This window comes from Catharus ustulatus, chromosome 1 (assembly GCF_009819885.2).
Source record: "Catharus ustulatus isolate bCatUst1 chromosome 1, bCatUst1.pri.v2, whole genome shotgun sequence".
In the NCBI taxonomy this organism is placed as follows: domain Eukaryota; kingdom Metazoa; phylum Chordata; class Aves; order Passeriformes; family Turdidae; genus Catharus; species Catharus ustulatus.
The window spans coordinates 92,458,778-92,470,898 of record NC_046221.1 but is presented as its reverse complement, the minus strand read 5'-3'; the positions used below and the strand labels follow the sequence as shown (position 1 = coordinate 92,470,898).

The 12,121-nt window shown below is 38.8% G+C and overlaps 1 protein-coding gene across 4 annotated transcripts in view; it reads left to right on the top strand.

The window, feature by feature from the left end:
* The window catches only part of GALNT1 (polypeptide N-acetylgalactosaminyltransferase 1), an 86,345-nt gene that overhangs the window by 36,992 nt on the left and 37,232 nt on the right, over positions 1-12,121 (top strand). For all 4 annotated transcript variants that reach the window (XM_033061616.2, XM_033061607.2, XM_033061586.2 and 1 more), the window contains exon 3: positions 6,118-6,346. In XM_033061616.2, coding sequence (XP_032917507.1) covers positions 6,208-6,346 — 139 coding nt within the window. In that variant the 5' untranslated portion in view covers positions 6,118-6,207. The remainder of the gene's footprint in view (positions 1-6,117; positions 6,347-12,121) is intronic.

Genomic DNA, 12,121 nt, shown 5'->3' with positions numbered 1-12,121 from the left:
TTAAATTTATATTAATAGTTTAAACATAACAAATGTTATGTCAGGATTTTGACGAGCCCTTATTTTGTGCCAGCTTCTGTTTATTCATAACTGAAATTCTGGAAAACAAACTTTACATCAGCTTTGTCTGGTTACGTGCTGCACCCAGTGTAGAATCCTGATTTAACTGAATAATGGCAATGAAGTCCTTTGTCAAGTCTGCTACAAAGTCATATTGAAGACTGATCACTGGTATAAACAGAGATAAAGTTGATCCAAAGATGAAAATGACTGAGTATTTGTATCCTGTATTGAAAAAGAGCAAGTTTTCTTTTCCATGCCAACTGTGTTTGTAAAAGAGGTTGTTAAGTGAAACAATGCTCTTTATATGAGCAGTAATTTTAAAGATGACCTTTTCCTATGGTGTCAAATGTATCACTGATTTTGTCACAGGGAAGAAAAATTCACTTGACCTTCAGAAGTAACAAGACTTGAATGTACCCATTTTTCCTCTTTTCACTTTATTGTTGATAAAGTACAGCCTTTGTTCCTACCATTTCCAAGGTGTTTTCAATATTCCTATTTCTTCCACAGTATGAGGGTTTTGAAATCTAGAATCCAGTATTTTGAAGGGATGAAAAATACTTGGTTTTGCAAAAATCTTCAATTCTATTGCATTTCTCTGTAGGTAAATGCAATTATTAGGCCTCTGCATTTGGAGGTTTATTTCTGTAGTTGCTAGGCTGGTTTATAGATGCAGTTGACTTTCTTTCTGATAAGAACACATTACTGATTCATTTTGAATTTGTTCTCAGGCTCCAAAGGTTTCTTCCAGCAGGGCAGCTTCCTAGCATGGTGGTACCCAGCCTATACAGACAATAAGAGTAGAATCATAAAATTGCTTGGGTTGGAATGAATTTCAAAGGTCATATTCTAGTTCTGAGCCCCTGCTACAGGCAGGGATGCCACCAGCTTGATCAAGTTGCTCAGGGCCTCATCCAACCTGGCCTTTAAGAACAGGAATTTGTACTTTTTGCTTACTGAATTTTTGAGGTTTTAACCTGCCTGTTTTTCTAGCTTTTGGGTCTCCCTTGAACTGGCTACCCAGATCCATTCCTGTATGTTGTTCCAGGGTATTGTCTGCAGGCTCCAGCCCCCCTGGGTGTCACCAACAACCTTGCTGAGCATGCTTTCAGTCTTATCCTTCAGCTTCTCAGTAAAGATACTAACAAGTATCAGCTCCAGTTTTGTCCTCAGACAACTGCCACCAGTGATTGTCAGCTGGACTTTGTATGACTGGTCAGAACCTACAAAGCCTGGTGGTCCAGCTAGAATCCAGCCCCCTGGTAGCCTACTTCTTTAGATTAAATCTCATTAAGTTCTGAAAAAGTGCTCTGGAAGACTGTCACAGTCCCTGTTGAAGTTAATGCAAATACCATTCACTACTCTTCCCTTGTTCACCAAACCAATGCTCTCCTTGAAGTGAACTGCCAAATTATTCGACTATGGTATGGCTTTGGTGTCTCTGTACTGTTCCCTTTTTTGTGTTGTGGTGATCTGGTTGAGTTTTCTTTATTTTGTTTGTTTTTTGGTTTGGTTTGGGGTTTTGTGTGTTTGTATGTAAGATTTCTTACATAATCTCTGCAAGGATTGAAGTGAGACTAATTTAGCATATGGTTCTCCAGATTCTGGAGGATAAAAAGAGGATAGCTTTTTTCTTAATCTTGAGGATTGGGAAACTCTGGATCACCATTTCAGACCTTTCACAGATGACAGAGAATGGCCCTGCAGTAAGATCAGCCTGTTCCTTCAACACCCTCAGATGCCGCCTTTCTGGTGCCTTGGAGTTGCATATGTCCAAGTGGTTTCAGAGATCCCTGACCCAATCTGTGTGTCCTGAAGTTTCACTCTTGCAGACTCTGCCACTAGGCTCCAATAACAAAGGAGGTGAAAAAGGCACTGAGTATCTTAGCCTTTGCTGTGCTGAGCACTGAATCTTCATTTTTCTCAGCCTATTTTTTTTTCTTTTTTTTCTATCTTTAAGGTGCTGTTCTTGTTGCTGCTTTTGCTTTGTTCCGACTTGTACTCCTAGATTATCTGAGAAAATCAAGAAAATCCTCGCATGCTCAGGAAATTTAGCTCAGGTGCTTCCATCAGTATTTCAGTAGCATCCCAGACAGTATCATTGTTCTGGAAGGGCACATCTGCAGGCTTTCCTTGCTAATTTCCTGGATTTGTCTTTCTCCATCTTGGGAGTCTCCATCCACTTATCCTTTGAGTGCAATGTTTAGCTGTGTCTTCTATTTTTGCATCATGGGGCTCAGACTGGTGGCACTTCAAGGTCTCAGTGGAGATGCATCCACCTGCTGTTTGTCCTTGCTCACTTTGCTTCATAGCTGCTTCCACTGAGGAAGCAGCACTCAGGCAGAGCATTCCTCCCATGGTTGAGGCCACCACCATCTCTCCAGCAGCAGAGAGGGGAACCAAGCACACATCCCAAGACTGGATGGCAGAGTCCTCTTCCCAGAGCTCTGGGTCAAGGCTCTGGTATGCTAAGAGCAGTTGCTTCATCAGAGTTTCTGAGCTCCTCTGCTTCACTGCTGCACTGGGAAAGCAGAGAGAAGAAGTGCTGTCATAAATGCAGTGATAAAAATGCAGTGTAATTCTTGAGATGGTAGGCTGCCCAAGGGAATGAAAGCCTTCATCTAAAGGTACAGGGAAGGGCCTTATCGATGGAAAAAAGTGTGTGTTGAACTTTCACATCACTGTCTTTTCATCACTTTCCTAAACCCTCAAAGGATTAAAAGAGTTCACAAAGTGTCTTTTTGACATTTCACTGAACTGAAAAAGGAATTTTCTTTTGTTAGAGGCAGATGTACTTCCAGGCTACACATTCTAAAGAACTTGATTTAGCTGGTATTTTTATGGACAGCAGGTCTAGATTATGGTTCTCTTGGTGTCTTGCTAATTTGAGCACCCCAAAGCACTGTGCTCCTGTGTGGTTTACACTGTTTTACAGCCTAATGTCTCACAAGTCTGAACTTCAAGAAGTGTGAATTAAAAGAATTGCTAGAGTTTTCAAAACACGTATTTTATTAGCATTTGTGTTCTTCAAGTACAAGCAGGGTGTTGAAAGTGTGACTTGATTCTTTGCCAAATAATTTCTATGGTGTCCCAGTTTGGACCAAAAGAAACCTATTGTATGAAGAGTTTAAGGGCAGTCATGCACTATGCCAGACAAATTTTGTCTGTATACAGTATTTGTTTCTGCCAGTGGTTGATATGCATATCTAGGGCAGAGAATAGGGGAAACAGGAGTGATACTTCCTTGCTGTACTCTCCTGGAATGCAGTGACTTGAATTTCAGTCAGGGACTGCCCAAAGTAGGGGCGAGGACTTGGTATTTAATAGCTGATGAAGAGACTTGCAGCACTGGCAGGGGTGGTGGCAGGCAGCTCCCCTGGAGGAGTACTTGCTGTAGAGAATATGTTCCTTTTCTGGGTTTTAACCTTTTGCTGCTAAATTTGCTTGATTTCTGCCAATACAAGAAGAAGGAGTAAAAGGCAACAGTCAATCTCTATTTACCATCTCCATACAGCTTTTGATTTTATAGACCTGCCACTTGATTTAGGTTACATCGTTTCCAGCCAGGAGAAATGCTGCTTTCATTTTATAATGAAGCTGTTCTTTGTTGTATTCATTCTTTTGCACTTCTCACTTGTTCCTTCTAATCCTTCTATATCCTTTTTGAAGCGACAAGACTGGATGTTCACACAGCACTCAAGATGAGAAAGCAGATACTGTGTAATGGAATAGGGGTGGTTTGGTTTCTGTTTTCTACCTAGTAGTCTGTAACAGATTTATTTTTCTTTAACTGCTGCTGATGGTTTTACAGAACTTCATAGCACAACTCTCAAGATCCAGAGTCCTCCCATCTACTTAAAAAAAAAGACCAACAAAAATCAACCAAAAATAACCCCAACCAAACAACTCCTGGGATTTTTTTAATAATGTATGTCACTTAATGTTTCACTGTGGTAATTTAATCTGTTACTTTATGATCAAGTTGTTAGTTGCAGATACTTCTGCAGTTCCCAATTTGTTACAGTCATCCCTGTACACCAAAACTATAGAGATGCAAGTTGGGATCCCAAACAAAATTCATTCTTGGCATTCGATGTGCACCTGTGCAGGAAGCAGAGAGTTGTACACCCTTCTAGCTTTGTGCAAGTGGAAGGCCACAGGCTCCTATGTTGCTGTACCATCCAAACCTATGTGACTTCAGTGTAAAGGGGTGCAGGGAGTTAGAATGTGTCTGCTATCAATAAGAAAAAATAAACTGTATTTAGAAAAGGGATGCCATGCTATTTTCCCTTAAGAAGGGTTGTGGGAGGCAGGGGTCAAATTGTAGCAATGAAATACTAAAGGAAGTGCAGTCTTAGTGATGCAGGCTTTTAATGAGGTTTTTGCATAGTCACAGCTGATGTGCTTTAACCCCAGCTGGCATCCAAATCCCGTGCAGCAGCCACTCACTCACTCCCCACCACCCAAAAGGGATGGAGGAGAGAATGGGAGGAATAAAAATGAAAAATGAGTTCAAGCAAAAACTGCACAAACAAGTAAAACAAAACTAGGAGTTCATTCACCATTTCCCATGTACAAGCAGATGTTCAGCCATCCCCAGGAAAGCAGGTCTCCATCACATGCAACTATTGCTTGGGAAGACAAAAGCCAGCACTCCACATCCCCTCCTTTTTTCTTGCCCCAGCTTTATATGTTAAGCTTTATATGATTCCATATGGTAGGGAATATTTTTTGAGGCAGTTGAGATCATCTGTCCCTGCTGTGCCTTCTCACTGGTGGGGTGGGGTGAAGAGTAGAAAAAGCCTCAACTGTGTGTAAGCACTGATCAGCAGTGACAAAAACATCCCTGATTTATCAGCGCTGTTTCCAGTACAAGTCCAAAACACGGCCTCCAATGGTTCTAGTGAAGGAAATTACCTCAGTCCAAACCAGCACAAAGACTTGTGATTAAACTTCTCCTTTCAATAAATTCCTCAGTTTGCACTGAAAGTATGCAAGAAAAACTTAGTGTATGTAATTTTTAAAATCCTAACATGTCTTTGAAGTCTCCTTATTGTATTCCCTTCATTTTCTATGTGAAGAGTGTCTACAATTCTGGTTTTAACAGGTAAGGTGTTACCACTGGTAAACATTTCAGGAGTATTGACTTGAAATATGTCAGTGGTGGTTAAAAAATAATTAAAAATTAAACCCCTCCATATTTTCTAGTTTGAAGAAGCTCAAAGCTGTTCTTGATTCTGTCCTACCAGTCGTGAAAATATGCAGTCTTTGTAACAAAATCTGTAATTTCAGTAGGGCAAAAGAGAATTTCAAAGGTTGGCATTCTAAAATTGTAATGTATACACATTGAAAAATGTATAAAGGTTTGCTCTGTAGTAAAACATTAAGCCAGTAAAGGCAGTTTAAATGTCAGAATTGCCAGCTTAAGCTTTGAATACCTAGTAAATTGTCATGGTGGCTTATGGGTACTTTGTTGACCTTGCCTACTGTTTAATTTTACCAAAAGGGTGTTTATTTTTTGTTTGCTGAAAGTCAAGCCTTTGTCTTTGTGATGAATGTGTAATATGCCATTAGACCCTGTGTAAAATCCTGGCCTTTGTAGGCCAGCATTCCTAGTGATGGACCCAGAATGTCAGTGTGTGCTACATGGGAGAAGCATGAGAAGTATTAGCCATGGGATTCACAGCGTAGAGACTGATATCCTATTTCCCAATATGTTCCTGGTTTTCATTCATTTAGACTGTCCTGGTTTCCAGAGGATCCTGAGACTTTCTTCTAATGTCATTAGACGTTCCTACCTTCTTTTCCAGTGGCTCAGCAGAGGAGTCTGTTTTGGTCAGTCATTTTAATGTTTCAGGTGATTCAGGACTAGAATAGTCTGCTATAATTGACCCCATTCCCTTATCTCGCTGAAAGGCATAGGGCATTCATTTTCTTGCATACATCATAATGTAACTAATTTGTTACTTTTAAATGGAGTTAAGATTTCTGCTTATAGCATCTGTCCTAAGGTAAATTTTGTGACTTCTTTTTCTTTTTTTTTTTTTTTTCCAGCTATAGAACGTGGTCTCTCAAACTGGATTAAAAAAGCGTGTTGATATTTTTATTTATACTTTTTTATTTTTGTATTTGACTTAAAGTGCCATGAAAAAATTTGCATATTGCAAGGTGGTCCTTGCCACCTCTTTGGTTTGGGTCCTTCTGGATATGTTTCTGTTGCTGTACTTCAGTGAATGCAATAAATGTGATGAGAAAAAGGAACGAGGCCTGCCAGCTGGAGATGGTAAGTTTTCTGCTTGAGTCTTCTTTAAATTATGCTCCTTTAAAATTTCGTTCTTTTAAAAGATTTGAGGTTTTTTTCTCAACAATGTAGCATTGTTTCAGCATTTAGGTGTCATAGAATGTTCTGTGTTTCTTTGAATAACTAGGGAATAGCCAGGTTGCCTGAGATGTATGTTGCAGACTTAAAACACTTAAGATGAGGAATTTTAAGCACTAATGTGTATGAAATAACCATAAAAACCTGTGCAACAAGAAGTGAAGAAATGTAAGCCATGTTAATGCAGTCTAAAGCATTTTTTAAATTTCCATGAGTGAGGAAGCCTAACTTCATTAGGCCTGCTAGTAAAACAAGCCAAACCAAAAACCAAGCTCACTTGTCTGCCTGCCCCTGCAAAAAAAGGCTTCAACCAACCAAACTGAGAAGCATCCCCTGCCCCACAACACACCTAACCCAAAATGTGGACAAAGGCTATAGCAATAAGACACAGTAAATATTGTAATGAAAATGTTTATGATAATAGAATGAACTTGGATGTAAAAGTGACAAATAGGAGCACATGTGTACATAACTTTTAAGTGAGTGCTGTATTATTCAATTCTAAAGGTTTTCAGATAAGCTTTCAGTTTTGTTATTGCCATCTTAGTTTTTGAATACCAATTAGATGAGCTGAGTGTGGGGTTGTTTTGTTTTGAGTTTTTTGACAGCACTACTATTGATGTTGCCAACTTTATTTTTGGGAAGTCAGCATGGTTGGTCACGTGGGAGAAAGGATTGGTGCAGGGAGATTTCTCATCCCTGCAATGTCTCAGCATATGCATTTAGAACTGCGGGCAGCTGCCACCTCCAGTTTGTTTGTGAAACATCTAATTTTGTAGTTTGGTGTCTCTCCCACTGAAAAGGCTGTGTCTGTTTCACTGCTGATATTGGACACCTATTCAGTGATGATAATTGTGAAGTCCAATCAGTTAATTGCGCTCAAGGTTATTGCTTTCCATCACAAAAAACTTTTTCACCTGTTGGCATCTGGTATGAACCTTGACTTTCCTGGGAAATTTTCAGAAGTATTTTAAGAATAATGTTGCTCTGTTACAAAATAACACTGGGGAGATGTTTAGGAAATGTCAGATTTGGTTTACTTGTTTTCTTTCCCTGTGATGAAAACAAGCCAATAAATCTCCGCAGAGAGCACTGTATAGAATGTAGAATTTCTGTGCTCAGCACCTCTGGGCTGCTGTTTTCACAACTGCATATGAACATTTTACAGGGGTTCTAATCCACCTGAATTTTGCAGAATTAACTTAAATTTTCTGTTGCTTGCATTGCATTTTTTGGGTTTCTTGTTCAGTAAGCAGAAAGGAAAATGGCAAGAAAATTAATCAGGCTCATGTGGAAAGTATGTCTTCTAAAGGAACTCAGTCTTTTTTTGTCCTTTTTTTTTTCCTCGAAAAGTTTGGAAATTCTTATCTAGTAAGACAATGACTGATGTGTTGTTATGTAGGAATAGATCCACTTTCTGGCTCCCTATAAAGCCGATAACTTATGCCAGCAAATAGCAGGTGAAGTCAATATCTATCAGCTTAGTGTGATGTATTGATAATGTTGAAATTTCAGATGAGTTTACACATGAAGTCATTTGGGGGATCCTTCAGGTGAGGGAAAGTCTTCAGTTTTGACAGATTAGTATTATGAATTTCTCTGTGCAACACTAGTTTTACTTAGTTGAATAGAGTCTTCATTCTGACCTTTATCCAAACCTGTGTGTGTTGTAAAATTCTTGATATATTTTTAATATCTTACAGTTGGCTGGTAAACAATCAAATGAAAAACCATGCAAACTAAACTTTGTCTATACTACATTTTCTTGTTTGTTTGTTTGTTTGTTTTAAACAGCTGATTTGTAGTAAGGTATGTGCAGGAACATGTCTGCTAGAAACCTTGGTTGACCCTGTGACATTTCCTTTTAACCAAGCTGCATGCCTGATCATAGACATTTTTACTTGTTCCAGTTGTTTACCGACTTGCAATCTGTAGTGGATTAACTCCTGCTCAGAGGGCCTGAACTCTTCTCAGATGACATTGAGGCTATTTTGTCTGTGAAGCTTTTATCAAAATCTGTTTTTTTCTCTGCTTTTAATTTCCATAATTGAATTAGTTTTCTTGATTCAGCATAAATTATGCTAGTGTTCTGAATTTAATAACCTCTTGTCCATGTCACTCTGGTATATAACTTCTCTTTGCAATTCATGGAAAAATTCCATGGCATTTAATGAACTTACTCAACAAAGGAGCAAGTTTTACTGAAGATTTTATGTTTATTTTAGGTTTGCTTGTCTAATTGGAAAAATCAGTCTTTAGCTATTTCAGTGGGAGCAAAGGATTTTGACAACAACTTTGGACAGTTTGGACTTTCATGAAGTTAGAAGGATGTTTTCCTTAGGTCTTTAATGCAGAAAATTGAAGGATTTTCTTTTTATGGAATTAAGCAAGAGCCATAGCCAAAATTTCCTTTGGGAAAAATTTTTATCCTTGTCATTGATGTCATATGACACTACCATCATAAATCAGGAGCTTCAGGTTATGTGTTTAATACTGGATTTTAGTTATACTTCTGTAATATTTTAAAAATTTCTCAAAATAAGGAATAGTAAAGGAATGTGCAACTGTGGAGAACTCAGTGTAGGTGGTTATGGGGAACTGTAAGATGAGTGAGATAAACCCTTGGTTTCTGCTGTGACAGAGTTTGAGGGATGGGAGTTCAAATGACACAAGTGTGGAGTTGAGGGGACAAAAGGTGAGGTAGAAAAGGGGCAGACCACTCGCTGGGCAGGAAGACAGCTGAGATGGAGATGCCTTGGGAAAAGGGGCCTGGCAAGTACAAGACTGAGTAACTAAGATTATACCGGAGGGGAGGGATAGTTGGAACCTAATGACTGTAGTTGTGTGGGATGGCTTGGCTGTGGACTTCAGCTTTTGCCCAGCCCCTCCACCATGGCAGAAGCTGCACGGGGTAATCTGGGCAATCAGGACACCCGACAGTGCTGCTTGCAGCAACAGCCCATCAGCTGTGGGGGAGCCTGTGCTGACTGATATTGATGCTCTTTCTTCTCCCTGACATGACCACCCCAGAGGAGTTGGAAGAAAACTGGGGGAAGCTCTGTCCCAGTGCTCAGCTCTGACGTTGCCTTACCTACTCTGACGTGGATGGTGCACACCCCTTATCCGAAATGCCACTTATGTTCTCCCTATTGCCACATCATCTGGGTGGTGGCTCCCTTTTTGTAATTATTACTCAGTAAAATTCACAAAGAGCAGTTATTTGTTGTCTATGGAAGGCTGTTGCTGTAAGTTTAAATGTTGCTATGAATTGGAAAGAAAATCACTTTACCTTAGTAAGCATCATCCCTGTTATGTAGTATTTTTTTCCAAATCTAAAATTCATAGGATAGTTACTTGGGCATTATTGTTTTCATATGGGGATAGGCATTACAATTTAGATTTCACAGCCTGGAACAGAGCTTACTTAATAAATGTAAATAAGTTTCAGACTTAGAGAGGGTTCAATTAGGGATCATTCTTGTAAACAAAACATGCCTAGGTAGTATTGTGGTTTTAGTAATTAAGTAATAAGGATTTTTTTTGTGTGTGTAGCTCTGTCTTGTTTCTGTAAGAACTCTGTATGTCATCTCTGAGGTCTTGACTTAAATGAAGATGAAATGAGTAATTCTTTACCCCCAGTTATAGACTTTTTAAAGATCTGATTACAAAAGAACTTCCAGCTTTGGCACTTGATGTGGTTTCTAAATAAACTTTCAGATTCATCCTCTTTCCCCCTTTTTTTTCCTACCTTGAGGTGCATTCCCCTCGTGTAGTGATTAGAAGCCCTGGGCCCTGGGGAATCTTTCAGAATTAATACTGTTGAATTGCAAGAGTCATGTAATCTCAGCTCCTTGCTATTTACACTCTTTTTCCTGGAGCAATGACAAACTAGGACCAGCCATTTTTATCAATTGCGAGTCAAGACCTTGCATTCTGAATTTTGAGCTTTGGTAAAGATGGAAGCTCTGAATTGTGACTTGGTTCTGAAAAAATATCATCTTCATGAAAGAATCCTGAGAAGAAAAATGAGCAATTTCAAGATTTAATTATTGAAAATGTGAACTATTTCTCATAAATGAATCTTGTTCTATTAAGGTGGAGGTGTGTGTATAAGGAAGCAGAACTGCTCTGAACTTTAACCCATCCAAGCGGCTTTCTTGTATTTATGGTGATGCCTCCAAAGGTGACTGGACTTTGCATTGGTCAGTTTACATTAAAGACATCTCACCAGAAAAATCCACCCCTTTTTCCTGCTTTAGATGGTCTTGGATTTTGAAGTGTCTGCTTTTCATCAGGCATATTGCCTGGTAAAAAGAAATTTGTAGTCTACAGACGTGTAAAGGGTTCCTGATTTTTTAATGAAGATCTGGAAGAGATCAAGCCTTCTTTGAAACTGATGGTTTACCAATACAAATCAGAAATATCTGGAAATGCATTACTAGATTTTTATTTAATCAGGCGGTGATTCAGTCATTCATTTAGTTATGAGACCTGTAGCTATAAATTAAGTTTCTGTTTGTTAGAACAATGCCATCAATACATATAGTCCTTCAAAGGAAATTTTTTTTTTAATTTAACTGACAAAAGAGCACTGTGGTTTGAATTCTTAACAATGCACTTGTTAGTCATTTTGGGGGAACGTTGTTGATTTGAGTTTATGTGAGAACTACATGCTTTTGTGGGGAAACAGATAACCATAAAAAAAACCAAAGAGAAGACAGTTCTCAGAAACTTGAGAGAAGATGGTTAACTTTTCTTGAAAAGTCATTGCCCTGCCTGTGCCCAGCTCGACTCTGCATTTAGTGAGTTGCACAAAATATCTGGATCTAGTTAGTTATTGCTGGATTTTTCTGTGAGGAGAATGGGGTACTGAGGTAAAATGTGTAATAAAGCAGTGTGTATTTATTAATGAAATTTAAAAATTCATCTGATGAATTTGTGGTATATGCACTGGTATCCAAGACAATCATGTGCTAAACTCTAATCTTAGCAGGAAGATCTGCAAATGTGAGACATGAGGTTTTGGCTGATTATTCAGTTTAAGTGGCTTAGTGAAAGTTAAGAAAGAACTGCAAGTGTAAATGAAACAGGAAATTATTTTTCTCTTCTAAATAGGTAATTTGGTAGAATAAGACATTCACTCTTCAGAACTCTGAGCTACATACTGCATACAACTATATTCAGATAGGGTTTTTAAAATTGATTTAGGTATGTGGACACCCACTGCTTAATCGTTTTCTGTCTAAGTGAACCTATGTACTCGTTGTTATACACTTAAGAAAAATTGTTGTGATAGCTCACATAATAACACCAAGCCCAAATAATTACTTTATTGTATACCATAATTTTAAGTTAATTACCCCCCAGAAGGCACAAATTCTAGTTTAAAAGGTTATGCAATTGCAAGTCAGCAGATTTTGGTGCAGGTTGCAACCATACCTTGTGAAGAGGCAAAGATGTAAAGCAAACTGCTTGACTGAAACGAGCGCCTCGGCACATCTGCTCAGGATTTGCTTGAACACACTTACTCCATCCATTTTCAGTGGATGAGTGGCTGGCTGGCTACTTCTGAGGTTTTATTGCTCAACTGGAAATCAAGGAGAGTTTGGTAAAAAGAAAGCACCCTTGTGATGTGAGAATTTTCTCAGCTAAATACTCCTGCGTGAATGCAACTAATAC